Raw genomic sequence first — 19,283 nt, 5'->3', positions numbered from 1 at the left:
ACTCTAGGCTTTCCTGGAGTTCTACATCCCACCCCCAGATTGCTGTCACCCCAAGATCCTTGCCTGCACTCATGTGCACATCCCTGCCCATGTTTGGGTTTTTTCTTTGTTTTTTATGGCTGCACCTGTGGCATATGGAAGTTTCTAGGCCAGGGGTTGAATCCGAGCTGCAGCTGCCGGCCTGCGCCACAGCCACAGCCACGCTGGATCTGAGCCACGTCTGTGACTTATGCTGCAGCTTTTGGCAACACTGGATCCTTAACACTGAGCAAGGCCAGGGATTGAACCTACATCCTCATGGATACTAGTCGGGTTCTTAACCCACTGAGCCACAATGGGAACTCCAAGACACCTCTGCCCATGTGTGCAAGCTTTGTCCACCCAGCCGTTGGTCAGGCAGCCCTCGGTCTGGTGTGCACACCAGCAGGCCAGCCACTCTCAGGAGGATAGACCTGGGCAGGCAATTCCAGGTCCTGAGTGCCCAGGATGGTGTAGCAATAGAGGTGTGGGCTCCTAGTGGGCACACTCCTGGGGGCTCCTCACCCCATGGGGGGGATGAGGCTGGAGGACCAGAGGATGCCCTGGAGAGCAAAGAGCACAGGGCAGGCCCCCTTAGCTGAGTGGCCGGTGGGGGGCTTAGCAACCTCAGGGCAAGAAGGGACGCCTGACCCCTGGGCACCTGGCTTCTTGTAGATCACGTAGAGCAGGAGGAAGAGCACGACGCCGATGGCGATGAGGGCTGCCCACCAGGTGAGAAGGAACATGATGACCACAGAGATGACTGCCCCGAACAGCGCTGCCCACTTGCTGTAGTATCGGAAGGAGGGTCTCCACCCTGGGGCGGGCACAGGGCAGTGGGTACGCTCAGCCCCTGAGAGCCGGGCAGGGCCTGGGTGGCGATGCCTGCAGTGCCCAGCACCAAGCTTCCAGCCTCTGCCCACCTCCCACCTCCACCTCCTGGGGCTGGGCTCGGAGGCTCTGGGAGGGCCACACGCCTGCCCTGGCTGGCATTCCACCAAGGGGGAGACTCCAGCTCCAGCCAACACAGCCTCAGGACATCCAAGGTCAGCAGTGGTGCTGGCTTCTGTAGCCACAGGGCAGAGGGGGTAAAAGGGAGGGGAAGGATGTAATTCTGCCTGGCAGGTCACACCAGGGCCACCACTAGTGACAGTCGCTCCACAGCACAACTCCAGGGCACCGTAGTCCACGGTCCAGGGAAAAGGCAGCCCAGGGACCAGCTCATCGGCCATTTGGGGCCAATTAGAAAAAGTCTTCCTCAAGACTTTATTGCCGTCTGCCAGAAAATTTTCATAACATACAAATCTATGACATGAGTGGCGCCCCCTGGAGTTGGGCAACGTGCAACCTGCAAGCACCCTGTCTGTGACTTTGCCGATTCCCTTCCCTCTCTGGGGCCTCAGACTCTTGACTCCTATAAAGCTGGTGGAAGAAGGCACTAGAAGTCTCTGCACACTGTAAACAGTATATAAGCCCTGTACAGTACATACTCTAAGTGCCTGATAAAGGAGAGCTATTATTATTATTGTTACAGTTATTATCATTACATGAATGGTCCCTCTAATTTGGGTTTTTTGTTTTTGTTTTTGTTTTTGTTTTGTCTTTTTAGGGCTACACCTGTGGCATACGAAGGTTCCCAGGCTAGGGGTCAAATTGGAGCTGTATCCACCGGCCTACACCACAGCCACAGCAACTCGAGATCCGAGCCACATCTGTGACCTACACCACAGCTCACGGCAATGCCGGATCCTTAACCCGCTGAGCGAGGCCAGGGATCAAACCCAAGTCCTCATGGATCCTAGTTGGGTTCGTTAACCATTGAGCCACGACAGGAGCTCCCCCTTTAATTGATTTCAATTTGAGGGGTGACCTTGGTCTGCCCAGCTGCATCCATGACTTTCACACCCCCCTCCAGAGCCCAGCCCCAGGTGCCTTCCATGGAGGAGGAAGGGGCTTGCTTACCAGGTGAATTGGTGATGGAGGCGTGGAAGCAGCTGAAGTTGATGAGGGCGTAGGAGCACAGGAAGAAATTGGAGATGATGGGGGCGATGGTGTTGAGCTCAGCTTCAGGGACCCCAGGGAGAGAGGAGACAGTGGGTTGGGCAACTCTACCAAGGAGGCCCTGGCACCCTCCCTCCAGGTCACCAAGGCTCAGTGAGTTTCAACTTTCTCATCTGTGCAATGGGTCCATCATTTGGTGATTCTCAAAGTCCAGTGTTTTGTAAACTGTAAACTGCAGGCTTTAAGAGGATGGAGGGCAGGGTGAGGGTAAACCCTGCCAGGCCACGGGATGACCAAGGACAGTGGCTGTCACACTTCCTCTGGTGACCACAAATTACAGTAAGACATACATTTCATAATGTGACCCAAGACACACATCATTTGTTACCTGAAACCTTGAGACAGTAGCACGGTTGCACCCACAGCGGAAACCCCCTCAAGAACTGGCTCCTTCCCTTCCCTGTCTCACAAGCCCCTGCCCTGCCACAGCCCCTGGCCGCCCCATATGCGCTTTTGCACATGACTCATTGTCTCGATGCCTGTTTCTGCAGGTTCCCCAAAACGGACAAGTGCATCTCATGTGCCCGCCCTCTGTCCGTGAGTCCACTGAGTCACCACAAGAGCCCTGCCCAGAGCATCTGAGATCACCCTCCTCAGTCCGAGGTCCAGGCAGAACCACCCACATAAAAGGACATCGAATCCAAGTTGGGGAGGGGTGCATGGTGAGCAGGAAACATCGGGAACATCCGGGGATATCAGGCCTGAGTAGGCGTTGCCATTCCCTGGGTGTGGCCCTGCTGCCTCTTCGTTGGGTGCAGGAGCCAGGAGTGTCCAGTCCCCTTGAGTGGGAGTGACTAGATCATGAGGGTAAGTCTCGTGGGTTGGTGACGCTGGCCTAAGGAGCAGGGATTCAGCTGTGGCAGGAAGATGCTTCCCAGCTTGGGGAGGTTTACCAGCAGCTGACCCCAGCCGGGTTCCTGCAGAGGGACCAGGGGGCAGGGGTCATCATGCCATTGGATGCCCACTGCCCTTGCTCGGTAGGGCCACCTATCTCCTTTGCAAGTTCCACCTCGGCTAAGGAAATCAGGAAGGATTGGAGAGTGTGCACACATTAGTGTGTGTATATGATTACGTGTGTGTGTGTGTGCGCATACACACATGGTCTCTCTCTTTTATTTCTTCTTTTTCTTTTCAGGGCCACTCCCATGGTATATGGACATTCCTAGGCTAAGGGTGGAATTGGAGCTGCAGCTCCCAGCCACAGCCACAGCCACAACGACAGCCACGCCGGATCTGAGCTGCATCTGTGATCTATACCACAGGTTACAGCAATGCCAGATCCTTAACCCACTGAGTGAGGCCAGGGATCAAACCCGCATCCTCATGGACTCTATGTTGGGTTCTTAACCTGCTGAGCCACAAAGGGAACTCCCACACATGGTCTCCCCTGCCTATCGGTGACACGTCCTCTGCGTGTTTGCTCACATTTTGCAGATGAGGAAACTGAGGCTCTGGGAGGTAAAGTGATTTTATCCAGGTAAAGCCAGGATAGAAAGTCAGTCTAACTGATTAACGGGGATCTTCTGCTAGGGCAGCCCTTATCTTGGAGCCCAAGGGATCTAGTGCTCGAGGTTTGAGAAATGAGATTGAGCTAGTTTCTACACCTACAGAGACAGTGACCCAGCTGTTTGAACTGGCTCCCAAGGAGGAATCAGTGAGCCTGTCCTGGGCTCCAGATGTGCCCTGGGGGCTCATTCAGACCTGAGGAAGGAGGTCCCTGCTGCCAGGACACAGGGATGCAGAGCCAGGGAAGGCGGGTAGGGTCCTATCCCCGCGCGGCCCTCACGGCCAGCCAGGAGAGGTGGCAGCCCTATGTGCCCCGCAGCCACTCACCAATGATGATGAAGGCCACCGCGATGGCGTAGGCCAGCAGGTAGCCACGCACAGGCTCATTGTTCTTGCCATAGCCTTTGCCGAAGAAGCCGATGAGCGGGTACAGCTGATCCACACACAGGCACTGTGGACATAGGATGGCACACTCACCCCTTGACAGGGACCTGCCCTGTCCCCTCCCCTGTGGCTACCTGGACCGCAGCCCCTGCTTGTTCTCCCCGTGACCTGGGCAAGGCACTTCCTGATCTGAGTCCCGGCTTCTGACTCTGAAAGGGGAGTGACGGCCTGCGCCCGCCCAGCCCATCTCTCCACCAAGACAGTGAAAGGTTGAACGAGAGGGCTGATCACATGGCAGTGAAACGGGGGCAGTGGGTTGCAGGTGGGGTGCCAAGCTCACCACGCCAGGGCTGCTTCCTACAAGCCTTCACTTCCCCAGCTCCCTTTCCTCCAGGATGGACACTGGGTCATGTGCCTCCCCCAGGCCTCTGCAGTAGTCACCTGGGGAGGGGACCCCTGCACCTGGGCCTCCCAGACACGACCGCCCCCTTCTGCAGCCTCACCTGGAAGACTTTGGCGGCGGAAACTAGACAGGCCAGGGCTGAGGAGAGCGTAGCGCCAAAGATGCCGGCCGTGATCAGGGGTGCGAAGCCCGACACCATGCTCATGGTCTGCAGGGACGCAGGGTGCGGCCCCCAGGGTGAGGGCGGGGCCCAGAGCACCCCAGGGCCCGCTGTAGGCAAAAGCTGGGTCTGGAAGCTTCTGCCTGAGCCTACCACTGTCCCTGGGGACCCAGGACACACCAGAGCAGGAATTGGGCCCTGCCCCCCCCCCCCGAAGCTCTTTCCCCAAGTCTGGGGCCAGCCCCTCAAACCACTTCTGCTCAGCCCAGTCCGGCCTCTACCTGGTGGCCCCTGTGTCTAGCGCAGCGGACTTCCCAGCAGGGCCGCGTGTACCTGGTAGTAGTTCATGAGGCCGAAGCGACAGCTGTGCTGCTGGGCGCACTCGGTAAAGTTCCAGCCGTAGCCGCAGGCCAGCCCCTCGCAGGTGCCCAAGCCAGGGGTCACCGTGTCATTCAGGACCCCAGAGGCATCACGAACCACGCAGGAGCCTGAGGAGGAAGGAAGGCATGGGGAAGCCTGGCTCCCCTCCTCTGTCCTCCCCTCCGACCTGAAAATGCTGGCTGCTTCTGCAGAGGGCGAGATGCTGCTGATGGGCCAGCACTTCCTTTACTTTGTAATAATAATAATAATAATAATCGCCATGGTTTTAGCTACCATGCAGGAACGCTTTTGATGTGCCACGCTCTGTGTTAAGTACAACAAACACTCCTGAGAAACAAGTATTACCGTTATTTTTGTTGTCACTGCCGTTCTTCAGAGTCATAGGGAGCTTAAGTGACCTAAGGTCACAGTGTCCTCCTTAAAGTGGAGACCTGTATCTCAGGCCCTGAGTGGCTGAGACATGGTCCCTTGGCCATCCGTGAGCAGCCCACCTTGCAAGGTGCTTACGGGGAGCAAGAGCATGTGTGAGGATCTCACTGAGAAGCACATGTCAACAGCCCTGATCCGGTTCCATGGCCCACCTCTATCATTCAGGCTGTGTGACCTTGGCAGGTCACTTAACCTCTCTGAGCCCTTGTTTCCTCTTCTGCCACATGGCAGAAACGACAGTGCCCAGATTAAATGTAATGAAGCATGTAAAGGGCTGGGCACCCGATAATAAGTCAGTGGCTAGAATCTTCTTCCTCCTTGTCATCGTCGTCATTGCTTTCATTATTATCCCTAGAGTCAGAGCATGATTTTTTCCTGTAGGATTTTCACACCCTTGAATCTGTAACCTGAGATCTAAAGGGACCAGAAGAGCCTGGTCTGACCGCCCCCCATCTCCGCCACAAACTCCCCCCCCCCCCCACCACCACTACAACAATGTTCTGGCTGCCACCAAAGCTCCTCCTAAAATAAAGTTTGAGGCTCCACTCCCTGGCTTGCCATGTCCTCTAGGCCCAGCTCTCCCCATGCGAAAGCTGGGTGCACCCTGTGACCCCCGCCAGCAGTCTGGGCTGGCGGCTTACCGATGGTGGCTGAGATGGCCAGGTAGGAGATGGTGGTCCAGAAAATGGCCATGAGCGTTCCCTTGGGGATGGCCACAGCAGGGTCCTGGAGGAGGGAGGGAGAGACGGCGTCAGGCAGACCCTGACCTTGGCCCCTCCTTGCAGGGGCCGAGAGAAGGAAACTCGAGATTGAAGACCCACACGGGAGAACGGGACCCAACCAAGGCAATGGCTGAGACCGCCTCCAGAGCCCTGGGAGCCTGAGGCAGGGAGAGAAGCTCCAAGCAGCCTTGGCTCTGGTCCCCAGGGACATTTGGCCAGCGCTTGCTGTGGAGGCAGTGAAGGATAGGGTAGAGGGCTCCCAGCCAACCTGCCTGGGTTCGCCTCCAGGTGATCACTGAGCAGCGTGCGTGTCCTCCCACCTCTCAGCCCCTCCAGCCTCACGAGGATGCTGCTGAAATGAATGACTCCTTGCCAAGCCCCCAGAACCGGGGCCCAGCTCAGCAGCTGGGCTCGCTGTGTGTCATCACTACTACGCTCCTGTTGATCTGTCGGATTCCGCAGCAGTGAACACCTAGACAAGCCCCACGCTCTCCCCTCCTCTCTGAGCAGAGCCTCGCTGGTGTTTTCCTGGCAGTAACACCAGTGGCTGGTGGGGAGACGGAGGCCAGGGACCCGTGAGGAGGGCCCAGCTCACGGAGCCTCGGGTGGCTCGGTCCTGAGCACACCAAGGGCCACAGCTCTGGCCCCAGGGGTGGGGGCTGATCCTGGGGGGAGGAACAGAGGCTGGGATTTTTAAGGCAAATTTTCCCTCTCCGGGCACAGATCCCAGCCTGGAGGGGAAGGCCACATCAGCCACGGGAAGTAAACTCATAAACATGTCAGGTTGCCCTGGACCTTTTCTGCTCACCGCTCAGCTGGCAGGGAGAACCACAGGTGACACTGCTCAATTTCATGGACAAGGCAAAACAAAGCCTGCAATGGTCCAGCTCTCTGTCTCAAACACTGGAGGCCTGAGCTGGAACCCATGGTCACTCGGCGATGACCAGGCCCTGGACCTGCCCTGGCCTAAGTGGAGGAGGTACAGGGGGGACCCTGTGACACAGGGTAGATGGTGCCCCCCACAGGGAGGACCGCAGTGCACTGGGAAACAGGGTGGGGTTCCACTGCGGGGAACCGTGGAAGGCTTCATGGTGGAGGGGACGGTGAGGTGGCTCTGAAGGCATTGGGGATCGAGGAAGGGTGTGGCAGGTCAGAGAGAAGTGGAAGCAGAGCTGGGAGGAGGCCAGAGGCTCTGGAGCACCCAGGGTTGCTGAGGTCTCTGCTCTGGTGGCCCTGCAGCCATGGCCCTGAGAATAGGTCGAGCACACAGAGGCCCTGGTCCCAAGGCCAACAGAGTGGAGCAGCCTCCCATCCCATCTCTGGTGGTTTGGGTTGTGTCTCCAAAAATTCATGTTTATCCAGAACCTTAGAATGTGACCTTGTTTGGAAATAGCATCTTTGCAAATGTCATTGCTTAAACTGAGCCCATACAGGATTGGGCAGGCCCTAAATCCAATGACTGTTGTCCTTGAAAGGAGGGGAGAGGACACAGAGACACACCGAGGCAAGAAGGCATGTGCAGCCAGAGGTGGAGGTTGGAGGGGTGCAGCTAGAAGCTGGAAGAGGCAAGGAAGAATTCTTCCCTAGAGCCTGGGACCTCTGACACCTACTGACACCTGTGTTTTGGCTTCTAGAACTATGTGAGAAGAAATTTCCACCGTCTTCATCCACCAAGTGTGTGGTGGTGTGTTACAGCCACAGGAAGTGAAGACATCAGGCTTCCCTTCTGCCCACATGGCTTGGTCTGAAATCTCAGGGCCCAGCTCACAGGTCAGGCATATCTGGGCCCACATTTCTTCTTGGCTGTGTGCCTTGGGACAAACCCCTTAACCTCTCTGAGCCTTGGTGTCTCCCCCTCAACCTGCACCGTCTGTGAAATTAGAAACTAGCCTGGCACACAGCGAGCCCCCCATCAATGTGAGCGGTTAGAGGCGGGGACTGTGTCTTGACAGACGCTGGGACAACACCAGCCTGGCACAGTCACTAGTCGTCCATTTTCCCCGAGCCTTCTTCCCTCCATCAGAAAACCGAGTTACTCACGCTTTCCTTGCCTATAACACAGGGAGGTTTTGAAGATTAAACCCACAGGCGATTGTAGTCACAAGATTGCTCTGAAAGCACTAAAGGGTTGGAGGATGTAAGGGATTAACAGAAATAATGACAACTTTGTTATCAGCCCTTTAGGTCTTGGCTCAAGTGTCACCTTCCAGAGGTCTCGGGCTGTCTTATGTAAGTTTGAATCGTGCTCCCTGACCCTGACCCACGGATTCCCTGTGCATCTCTGCTTGATCTCTCTCCCCATCACCCAACCACCATCAGGCAAACTATGGACTCCACTTAGGTATTCGTCATATTTGTCGATTATCTGTCTCTTCCACTAGAGTGTCAGCTCCATGAGGGCAGGAATTTGTGTCTGTTTTATTTAGTACTGTATCCACAAGACACTGGCGTCAAAGCAGGTGCTCCAAAAATAGTGGTAGAATGATGAAGTTGTTGGGATAAACTCAAGGCCTCTTTGTTCTAGAAACTTGCGATCTAGCTCCTCTACCCCGGGCAAATCCCTGACCCTCTCTGAGCTTGGTTTCCTCCTCTATAATGTGGTGGCAATGATGGCACAAGCCAACAGCTGCCCCGAGGGGACTATTTGGCACTGTGCCAGCCACATGGTAAAGATGACATTGACCTTGACAATCAGCCCTTAGCACGCCCTCTGCACTTTATGTAAGTCAGCTGGGGAAGGTGAGACCCAAAGAGGGTTTAAGGGACTTGCCCAAAGTCCCCATGAACAGGAGCTGTACTTTGCTGAGGACATATTGTCCCACCGGATGGGAAAGGGGCCAGACCCAGGAGGAAAGGGCCCCTTTAGAGCTTGAGGGCATTGAAGACAGAAGAAACGTCTCCCTCCCCCAGTTCCAAGATAGCTGCCCGGCCCACTGGGCTGGTCGGCAACCTAAGAAGCTTGATGAAGCATCTAGATAAATACTCAGGCTACAATGATCTATAAAGGGGCTGGGAGGGGGAGCCAGGCCACGTGAGCGCAAGCCTGAGCTCCGTGGGGCCGTCAGGCCAGGACGACCAGGCCCCTGCTGGCTGCTCCCTAGAGAAGAGAGGGGAGCTAGGTGAACTTGGCCTCTCTCCCGTCTCCAGGCCCTGCTAGAGCCAGGCTGGGGTTGGAGACGGCCTTGGCTGCACAATTCTTTATTTCTTTCTTTATTTTTTTTGTCCTTTTAGGGCTGTACCTGTAGCATATGGAAGTTCCCGGGAGTGGGGTCGAATCAGAGCTGCAGGTGCCAGCCTGCACCATGGCCACAACAACGCCAGATCCAAGCCACATCTTCGACCTACACTGCAGCTCATGGCAACGTTGGATCCTTAACCCACTGAGCAAGGCCAGGGATTGAACCTGCATCCTCATGGATATTAGGTGCTTAACCCTCTGAGCCACAATGGGAAATCCCACTGCGCAATTCTTAATTCATTCAAGAAAATGCGGGAACGGGCACCATTCAAGTGGAGCTGGAGATGGAGGGTCTTTCCAGCACAGAGCCAGGCTCCTCACTGCTCACCCCCAATTCTTTTTTTGTCTTTTTTTTCAGGGTCGCGCCCGCAGCATATGGAAGTTCCCAGGCTAGGGGCTGAATCAGAGCTACAGCCGCTGGCCTACACCACAGCCACAGCAACTCAGGATCTGAGCCGCATCTGCGATCTACACCACAGCTCATGGCCACACCAGGTCCTTAACCCACTGAGTGAGGCCAGGGATCAAACTTGCATCCTTATAGATCCTAGCTGGATTTGTTTCTGCTGCGCCACAGTGGGAGCTCCTCACCCCTGCTTCTGTACCATCTCCTTGGATGAGCTCACACTGGCAATGACTCCACCAGCTTTCTGGTCTTTCTGAGCCCAGCTCCAGCCAGAAGTTTTGCTGAAGCCCCTGTGCTTCTCTCCTACGTTATTGCACTTTGTACTTCTGCTCAAACACTTCCTGTTCACTATGTTTCACCACTATTCACTTAACGAACAGGCACCAAGCACCTATCACATGTTAGACTCTTAGCTGGGAACAGAGACGCAGAGGTAGGCCCCAGTTCTCTAGACGCAGGGGGACAGAGACCCAGGCGGCCTGACATCATTATAGGAGAACCATGACCCTGACCAAAGGGCTGGAAGAGCTGGAAGGGTGGAGGTGTTACTTTGCAGGGGGGAACAGACCTTTGCAAGGTACATCATCGAGGAGAGCGAGTTCCAGTAGAGGGCACGGCAGAGGCAAAGGCGTGGAGGAGGGACACGGCAACAGGGACAAGGCAGAAGATCCTTGGGGCTGGGGCAGGGGTTGTGGGGCCAGCACCAGCGGGCTGGGGCCAAGGAGCCTGCCGCCACTAAGTCGGTGGAAAGCCCTGGGAGTTGGTGCGCGATCCCGTCTGGATTTTGGAAAGTCAAGCTGGGTCAGTCTTCCCCGCAGGCTGGGGGTCCCAGGAACGAGGGAGAGGACTAACCCATTTTGGGGTAGCCCTCGAACACAAGAGTGCAGCAGTGTCCACCAGCAATCTCAGAAGTAAGTGGCATGAACACGATGGATTTGGGTTGGCTTGGACTGAGTTGAGTTGGACTGGAATGAACTTTTTTTTTTTTTTGGTCTTTTTGCCTTTTCTAGGGCCGCTCCCCCAGCATATGGAGGTTCCCAGGCTAAGGGTCGAATCGCAGCTGTAGCTGCTGGCCTACGCCAGAGCCACAACAATGCAGGATCCGAGCCACGTCTGGAACCTACACCATAGCTCATCGCAACGCTGGATCCTTAACCCACTGAGCAAGACCAGGGACCGAACCCGCAACCTCATGGTTCCTAGTCAGATTTGTTTCTGCTGTGCCACAAAGGGAACTCCCCTGGAATGAATTTTAGAAGCATTGGCCCCAGGGTCTCAGCGCCCAGCTCAGTGCCCAGGGGGCAATCGAGGTAGGACAGGGCCGGGAAGTGGGAGGGATAAATAAGGAAGATGAATCTTTTTCCCCCCTTTTTTAGGGCCACACCCACATCCTGCTCACCTTGAGGTCCCCAGAGATGTTGGCTCCTGCCAGGATGCCCGTGGCTGAAGGGAAGAAGATGGAAAACATCCCGAAGAAGCTGCCGTCTATGCCTCTCCAGTCAGGGACCAAGTTCTGGACAAAAATGTCCGCTGCAAAAGGAAGGCCCGAGTCAGGGCCTCCTGGAGGGCCTCGCTCTCCTCACTGGGCCCAGCCGGGCAGGCAGGAGGCTCCGCCGGTAGCTCCTGGCTGTGGGCGTTGAGGGTGCCATTCTCCCCACTGCCCAGAGGACAGGCCAAATTGGCAGGCAGACTGTCTCCGTCCCCAGAGCCACGGCAGAGGCCCTAACCCGCACGTACCCCGGTAGCTGAAGAAGCCTTTGGAGGCCTTGTCCTCAGATGGGGGGATCAGCGTTCCCACCAGGTAGTTGGCAAAAGAAACCATGATGACGAGGAAGAAGAGCACCTGGGCCTGGGGGGAAAGGAGCCTGGAGGTGAGACGGGCGGGTCCAGCTGCTCGGGGACCCCCAGCACAAAGACCCTGCTCAGGCCCTTCACTCTCTCCCTCATCTATCCACTCAACACCACGATGCCAGAGGCTCTGTCTTAGGAGATAGGGCTCAAGATAGCGAGGCTCTTGTCTTGCTAAGAAGTGAGGAAGAGGAATCTTTTTTACCCTTTTTTTAGGGTCACACCTGTGGCATATGGAGGTTCCCAGGCTGGGGGTAGAATTGGAGCGGCAGCTGCTGGCCTAGACCACAGCCACCACAACGCAGGATCCGAGCAGCCTGTGATCTACACCACAGCTCACAGCATTGCTGGATCCTTAATCCACTGAGCAGGGCCGGGGGTCAAACCCACATCCATGTGGATTCTAGTCAGGTTCTTAACCTGCTGAGCCACAACGGGAACTCCAAGAAGATGCATCTTGAACAGGGGTGTCACGGGGACTGGGCTGGGGCTACGTTAGCAGGGTGGCCTGGGAAGGGGTCTTCAAGGGCCCTAAAGGTGGGGATGAGAGAACAGCAGAATGATCGGGGCATATGCTTGGCTCATTCTGGGAACAGTGGGGAGGTGGCAGAGCTTGAGGTCAGAGCGAGGGGACAAGAGGAGGGGAGCGGCGCCAGGGCCAGCCGAGCTGCAAGCTGCGGCCCCACATCCCTCCTTCCCTTATTTCTTAGCACTGAACCCCTGACCTGGGGGCAGGTTCTGATGAAGACCAGATTTCCCAGCCCCCTTGCAGCGAGGTGTGGCCATGGACCACGTTCCGGCCAATGGGAATATGAGCAGACAGAATGTCTGACTTCCAGGCTGGACAGGAAATCAAGGGGAGGGGGATTCTCTCCTCGTCCCCCTCCTCCCGCCCCTGGGCTGTAGACAAGGAGCTGGGGGCTGTCATGGGATAGGCAGATGAGGGCCAAGCCCCCCCCCACCCCGGGTGGGGGCGGGAAGAGGCCTGGGTGCCTGACCACACACCCTGGACTGTTCAATGAGCAAGATATGACGGACTCCGGTTTAAAGGCTTCTTCCTTAGGGTTTCCATTACCGCTGCAGAATGTAAAGTCTAGCCGATAACACACAGGAGGCAGAACCAGGCCCAGGACTCCCAGCCCCACACTGACCACGCCCATGTGCCCCCTCCAACGTCCTGTCCTCACCTTGGACTCCCACTCCATGCCAGCCAGGGAGATGGCCAGCAGCACGGTGATGGTGACCACGCCGATGATGCGGATGTCATTGATGGGGTCCACGATGGGCGTGCCGTACTCCTGGGGGCGGATCAGGCCAGACTGGGTGCCGCCTCTGAACACCCCACCCCTCCAGTCTCCTTGATTCCCCTCATTTATGGATGCCGTCTTATTTAAAAAACCCCCACAAACGTGGAGTTCCCATCGTGGCTCAGCGGAAATGAATCTGACTAGCATCCATGAGGAGGCAGGTTCGATTCCTGGTCTCGTTTGGTGGGTTAAGGATCTGGCGTTGCTTAGCTACAGCTCCTATTGGGCCCCTAGCCTGGGAACCTCCATATGCCTCAGGGGTGGCCCTAAAAAGACAAAACAAACAAACAAACAAACTCTCCTCAAATCCCTTCTCTGCCACAGGTCCTCCCAGCAGCTACCATATGAGCCTAGACAATCTGGCCCTAAAGGCAACATGCACCCCTGAGGGTGATTTCTGGGACCGGGTCTTTATCTGATGAGATGGTCATGGGCACCCACAGTGATCAGACTGTGGTTTTGATCCCTGATGGGCAAAATTGGGCGGAGAGGCAGGAAGGGCCAGCCCACATGGGGTGCAGGAGAAGGTGGCAGGCTGCCTGGGCCCCCACTGCCCAGGGTCTGGCCCCCGCCGTACCTGGAGCAGGTCCCGCACGGTCTCTGCAAAGCCCACGGTGTGCATGGCCACACCCACAGCATTGGCGAAAGCAAAAATGAGGCCAATGGAGCCCCCCAGCTCTGGGCCAAGACTCCGGGAGATGAGGAAGTAGGTGCCACCTGTTGGGGCAGAAGCCATGAAACCAGAGGAGTCAACTGGCTGGAGTGGAATTGGGGCAGGTGGAAGCTGGGGCTGGGAGAGGGTAAGCACGGCGCCCCGGCGGGCCGTGGCTCGGGGGACAACCCAGGCCATCCCGTGGGTGTGGAGAGTCTGCCCAAAGCCTACATCTGGAATCAGAAGGAGCAGCCTGGGGGGTCCCTATTCGGGCGAGGGTGGTTCAGAGACCCGTTCCCAGGGTGTAGCCTGGGAGACCTACAAGAGGAGGTCAGGGGGGTGGGGGTGGGGGTGGACAGGCTGTGGGGGTGGGGTGGGGGCCCACCTGACTTGACCTTGCCGTTGGTAGAGATGGCCGAGATGGAGAGGCCGGTGATGGAGGTCACTGTGACCGAGAGCAGGATGATGATCCAGGTCAGGACTGTGGGGGTGGGCGGGGCGGTGATCACCCCAAATCTCAGTCAATGTCCCAGACATGTGAGGAACCCAGGTCAGCCAAGGGATTCACCGCGTGACTTAAGCCACTTCCCTTCTCTGAGCCCCAGTTTTTTCATCTGAAAAATGGCTCTCTGTCTGCCTCCTGATACACAGCTAGGTACCTGATGAGCCAATAGGTAAACGCCGTTATGTATAGAAGGGGAGGTAGCTCCTCTTTTAATAAAAAATAAAGTAATGGTTACACTGGATGGGCACTTCTGGAGGCCAAATCCTGTGCTGTTTTATGTGCACCAGAGGAAGCCCGCAACAGGTCTGTGAAGTGGAGATAGTTAAAGCCTTCGTTTTACTGATGAGGAAACCAAGGCTCAGAGAGCTTAAAAACTTGTCCAGGGTCACACAGCATAGCACAGAGCTAGCAGCTGGTGTGTCCAAAGTGCGACTTCCTAACCCACATGCTCTGCAGGAGAAGTTGGTTCCAAGAGGCTAAGGGCCTTACTGAGGGCAAAATGAGCCAGAAAGAGCTCCCCAGGCCTGCTAACTCCACATCCAGTGCTCCTCAGCCACACTCCTCTGACCTCTATCCTTGCAGGGGCCTATGGGCTGTACAACCCAAGTTCAAGTCTGCCCCCTGGGGCCTAGGAAGGCTGGGACCCTCGCTCACCTTCCCCCTGTCGCCAGAGGCAGCACTCACCAATGCCCGCCTGGGCGGTGATCCAAGGCAGCCGCAGGTAGAGGATCACACCCCAGATATTGAGCATGCAACGGATCTGGGAGGAGAGGGGGGTCAGAGGCCATGGGGCGGGGCAAGTACCCCAAGGCCAAACACAGTCCCCACCCCCAATCATGGCATGGCATGGGGCACCTAGAGGACACCTGGGCTCTTTCTTTGCCTTAACCACTTCTTTCCTTCAGTGGCTTCCAACATCAGTGCCCCTCTGGTTCTGTGGGGCAGGGAGAGGAGGGGCACCCAGAGACCCACCTGTCCCTCCCCCCCACCGAGGCCAGAGGGTGGGCGGCAGGTATCATCACCCCCCACTTCCCTCCAAGCCCAGGGTCCTGTGCCTGCCAGCCCCCATCATGGCCCCATGGCCAGCTGCTGGCCCAGAGCCTGGCTTTTAGGGAGGGACCTCAGCAAATGCCAGCTGAGCCCATGCCCCACATACAGGCAGAATTTAGGTTGCTGTGACTTCAGTTTCCAAATTTAAAGAAAGCCAGAACTACTGTAGAGCACAGGGAACTATATCCAGTCTCCTGGGATAGACCATTACAGAGAGGGGGAAATATATATATATATATATATGAAACTCCGTGTATATATATGTATACGTGTGTGTGTTTATAAAGAATGTGTGGGTATATATATATAAAGGATGTATATAAAGCAAAGCCAGAAGCCATAGCTGAAGCTGGAATTCCCAACGGGGGGGTGGGTTGGGGGGGGTGGGGGGGGGGTGCTAGTGTGGTCTTTGGCCCCAGCACATTTTGGGGTGGGAAATGAGGAATATACAAACCCAGGAGATTTTTTTCTTTCTTTCTTCTTCTTTTTTTAAAGTCATTAAAATTCTTAAATGTACTTTAATTTTTAAAAAATCGAGGTACAGTTGATTTGCGATGTATCATATTAGTTTCAGGTCCACAACACAAGTGACTCAAAATTTTAGGCCCAGGAGATTTCTAAGGCCCTCCACATACTTTGAGATCCTGAATAGGCCCAGACCAGGCTGTGACCACCACAGCAGGGGAGGGAGATCCAGACTCTGGATATGGGCCCCTGGGGAGAGAGGGAGAAAGGGGCACAGCCAGCAGGCAGAGTTGGCAGAGTTAAGGTCAGAGCCCAGGCCTCCTGCCTCCCAGAACTTTCTCCCAGATTCTGTATAATCCCCTCTGTAAGGTCCCATAATGTATTCCAAAGCTAAGTTCATTGATTCTTTGCTATCTGGGGACTTACTGGTGCTCAACACTAAAAGAGCAAACCTTCTTTTTCCATGGAGATTGAGAGAACCACTAGTCGTTGATGCGTGCGTTTAGTGCTGCCCTCTGGTGGCTCTTTGGAGAAACACAGTTTCTCCCCACAGCACCAAGGCAGGCATTGATCAAAGCACTTTGCTTCTACTAACTCAATTAATGCTCATCATTCATAGATGAGGAAAGTGAGGCGGAGACAGGTTAAGTAATTTAACCAAGGTCACAATACAAGTGATCAGCCAAAGATAGTTCTGCCCCAGGGCCAGGTCTCAGTCTGGGGGCGTAGTTGGGGGTCAGGAAGCAGAAAAGCAGAGAAAACTTGAAGTCACTCTGCAGATGAGGAAGCTGAGGCCCAGGCTGAGTCTTGGGTCTGTTTTGACCACTAAGGTCCGAGAGTCAGAGCTGAGCCCGAATGGAGCTCTGTATCTCCACCCCCTTGCCTGGACATCCCATCCATGCCCCGCTCACCATCACCCCCTTGATCCAGCCAAAGCGAACAGGTTCCTCAGGGTTCTTCTCAGCCTTGGTAGCTGCCTCGTCCTCCACCAGCCCATCGGTCATCTCATGGCTGGGCCGGCTATCAAAGGCCAGGGCGTGCAGGTGGCTGCCTTCCTGCTGGGAGCCCAGAGAGACCGAGTGTCAGCCAAGCCGAGGTGATGACAATCTATCTCCCAGCCCCCCACCCTCCACCATCCAGTCTCCCAGGCAGCAAACCCAGTAAGCCCCCTCTCTGATGCTGATCTTCCTTACCCTCCTCTCCCCATCTCCTTTCAGCGTGTGCAACTTCTGTTTGTATACGTCCACTGATCATGAACTCATTACCTCCCTGGGCAACCCCTAGACTGCTTGATTGGGTTGCCAATGACTGGGCAATAAACATTACCCCATGTGCCTAGAGCTTGACAGAGCCCATGTACATATTTCAGGCAGGTCTCTCAACCCATGAAGAAGACATCTGTTTGTTCCCATGACACAGATGACAGAGCCAAGGCTCAGAGAGGTTAGGTAACCAGGTCGAGGTCACACAGCAGGGAAGCGCCAGTCCTCTGGGACAGTGTTTACCTTGAGGAAGGAGTGCAGGTCAGCCAGTGTGGGCCGGACCTTTCGGGGTTCGCCGGGCAGGGTGCTGTTGGCATAATGCTCATAGGCGGGCACTACGTCGAGGGTATTGTAGCCGAAAGTACGCATGTAGAAGGTGCTGCCATGGGTCAGGTGGCTGGGATGGCTGCTGTCATAGGCGGTTGGCAGTGGTGGTTCATCGCCCCCCAGCAACGTGCTGATGGTGAAGCGTCCACTGCACAGAGCAGGGTCCCTGGGCGTTTCTGACACTGACAGCTCTGCCATTGTGGCCCTGGGTGTCTGGGGAGGGGGCCAGGGTCGATGGGGACATGCAGGGTGGCTTTATAGGCTGGGCCCACAGCAGGGAGGAGGCGGGGAGATTGGCCCAAACCGCCCAGGGCTGGTGAGCCAGGTCCTCGGACAGGGTGGGAGGCAGAGCACGTGGCGTCTGCAGTCCTGCCCACCATCTGATCGCTGAGATAGCAGCCTGGCCTTGGAGCCAGGCTGGACCAGGGCACACCCAGCCCCTGGGTCCTAAAGAGGCTATTTTGAGTCTGGGGGCAGTGGACACCTGCAGCCGGAGCCCAGGAAGGAGTACTCACCCTTAGGGACCTTATGAGGGACTTTAGTGACAGCCTGATGTTCTGAGGACCCACTCTAGGTAGGTTCAAAAACCTCCCAGAGCAGTACATGGTATTTAGTTTTTTTTTTTTTAAATTTACTTAGTATTTTGACCAGATAAATGGTATTATATTTATACCAATACACACACATTTATAAAAGTTAGTCTCTCTTATTCAGACCTCTCCCAGACACATCTCAGCATATCTAAGCCCTTATGGACCAGCAGGCCCCATCGAGCTGGAGCCCACAACACGACAGGTGTGGGATGCAAGACCTGGTGCCCTGCCCCCCACTCCCCACTCTGAAGGGCCATCCCAGCTCCAGAGGTCCTGAGATCAGCTGAGGCTTTGTCTACACAGCAGGCCCCTCCTTCCCCTGTTCCATCCTGCTTTCTTATCTTCTCTGCAAGCGTCCTGACCCCAAGGGCCCTACTGGTCTGTGCCCTGCAGGCTCACCTTTGTCTCAGAGTCTGCTTCTTGGGGTGAATGGCATCAAGGCTCACAGGAAAACCACTCATCTCTTTGTCATCCATGCTGGGCTTTGCATCTTTTAGCCAATCACCTAACAACCCTTACTGACCTCGGTGGAGACCAGAGGCAGAAACAGAGATGGCAGGTGCCCAGGCTCACAGGCTGCTGTATTAGTGGGGAAATGGATGTGGAAACACACCAGCCCTGCTACGTGATGGCAAAGATGGCCCTGGAGGAACATCAAGGTGGTGACCACCAGGGACCAGACAGACTGGAGTCTTGGAGGACAAGTTGCTCCTCTGGACACAGGGGATGGACTGAGGCCTCAAGGCTACTATCAGCCCCAGGTTTCTGAGCTTGGCTTTTGTTCAGGTTCTGGCCTCCTCGGTTGGGACACATTTTCTTTCCATGACTTGCCCCTCAGACCTGGGCCCTCAGAGCTCACACTGGTCCCCAGATACCAGCTCTGAGATGCTCAGAGTCCCTGGGGCTCCATGACCTCCATCAGCAAATCAGCACTAGAGGACTGAGAACTTGCAGGGGCCTAGCTGGCTGGCTGCCCCTCACTCCCAGTGCAGAGGGCCCAGGATAGGAGGGAGTGCTCAGACCATGTTAGGGCAGCAAACTGTGTTAGGGAGTCACCCTCCAAGATGAGGGTGCTTAAGTGGGGATCTAGGAGCCCCACAAAATTGTGAACGAGTTTTCCTACCTAAGTGCGTTTTTCTGGAACTTGCTAGAAGACCAGCACACAGGAGCAGGGATCTGGACCCACCTGGGTCACTGATACCAAGCAACTAGAACAGCACAGTGCAGGTCCTCATTAAACACTTGTTGAATGAATAACGAAGGGAGCTCAGAACCAAAGAGGTAAAGAGGGGCTGCCACAGACACCCGTGGCTGACAGAACAACCCCAGGGGGGCAGGGAGGGGTCAGTGCAAGGAGCAGGTCCTCCAGATCCTCCCAGCTCAACTGGGCACAGAGGTGAGCGGAGGACGACAGGGCCTCGATGACAGCTCCAAAAGGCCATGATCACTGTGCCCTATTTGGCAACATTTACATCTTCACTATGTGCTCATTTTTCAAAAAGACGTTTCTCCGGGCTCCTTATAATGACTCTCAGACTTGCCTCCTCCCTTCCCAGGACATCCGAT

The 19,283-nt window shown here is 55.8% G+C and overlaps 1 protein-coding gene across 3 annotated transcripts in view; it reads right to left on the bottom strand.

The window, feature by feature from the left end:
- Window positions 1-17,322, bottom strand: part of SLC12A3 (solute carrier family 12 member 3) — a 40,367-nt gene extending 23,045 nt beyond the window's left edge. For 2 of the 3 annotated variants that reach the window (XM_047792846.1, XM_047792848.1), the window contains exons 1-14: window positions 17,041-17,322; window positions 16,447-16,593; window positions 14,705-14,780; window positions 13,901-13,996; window positions 13,441-13,580; window positions 12,744-12,854; window positions 11,446-11,557; window positions 11,108-11,238; window positions 5,984-6,068; window positions 4,866-5,020; window positions 4,473-4,580; window positions 3,913-4,036; window positions 1,981-2,082; window positions 680-835 (exon numbers count right to left, since the gene is read on the bottom strand). In XM_047792846.1, coding sequence (XP_047648802.1) covers window positions 680-835; window positions 1,981-2,082; window positions 3,913-4,036; window positions 4,473-4,580; window positions 4,866-5,020; window positions 5,984-6,068; window positions 11,108-11,238; window positions 11,446-11,557; window positions 12,744-12,854; window positions 13,441-13,580; window positions 13,901-13,996; window positions 14,705-14,780; window positions 16,447-16,593; window positions 17,041-17,322 — 1,825 coding nt within the window. The remainder of the gene's footprint in view (window positions 1-679; window positions 836-1,980; window positions 2,083-3,912; window positions 4,037-4,472; window positions 4,581-4,865; window positions 5,021-5,983; window positions 6,069-11,107; window positions 11,239-11,445; window positions 11,558-12,743; window positions 12,855-13,440; window positions 13,581-13,900; window positions 13,997-14,704; window positions 14,781-16,446; window positions 16,594-17,040) is intronic. The other variant, XM_047792847.1, reaches the window with a different exon arrangement.
- Between the last annotated feature and the right edge of the window lie 1,961 nt (window positions 17,323-19,283).

The sequence above is a fragment of the Phacochoerus africanus genome, chromosome 8 (assembly GCF_016906955.1).
Source record: "Phacochoerus africanus isolate WHEZ1 chromosome 8, ROS_Pafr_v1, whole genome shotgun sequence".
Taxonomy (NCBI): Eukaryota; Metazoa; Chordata; class Mammalia; order Artiodactyla; family Suidae; genus Phacochoerus; species Phacochoerus africanus.
The sequence above is the reverse complement of the archived record's forward strand: the minus strand, read 5'-3'. Positions and strand labels throughout refer to the sequence as shown.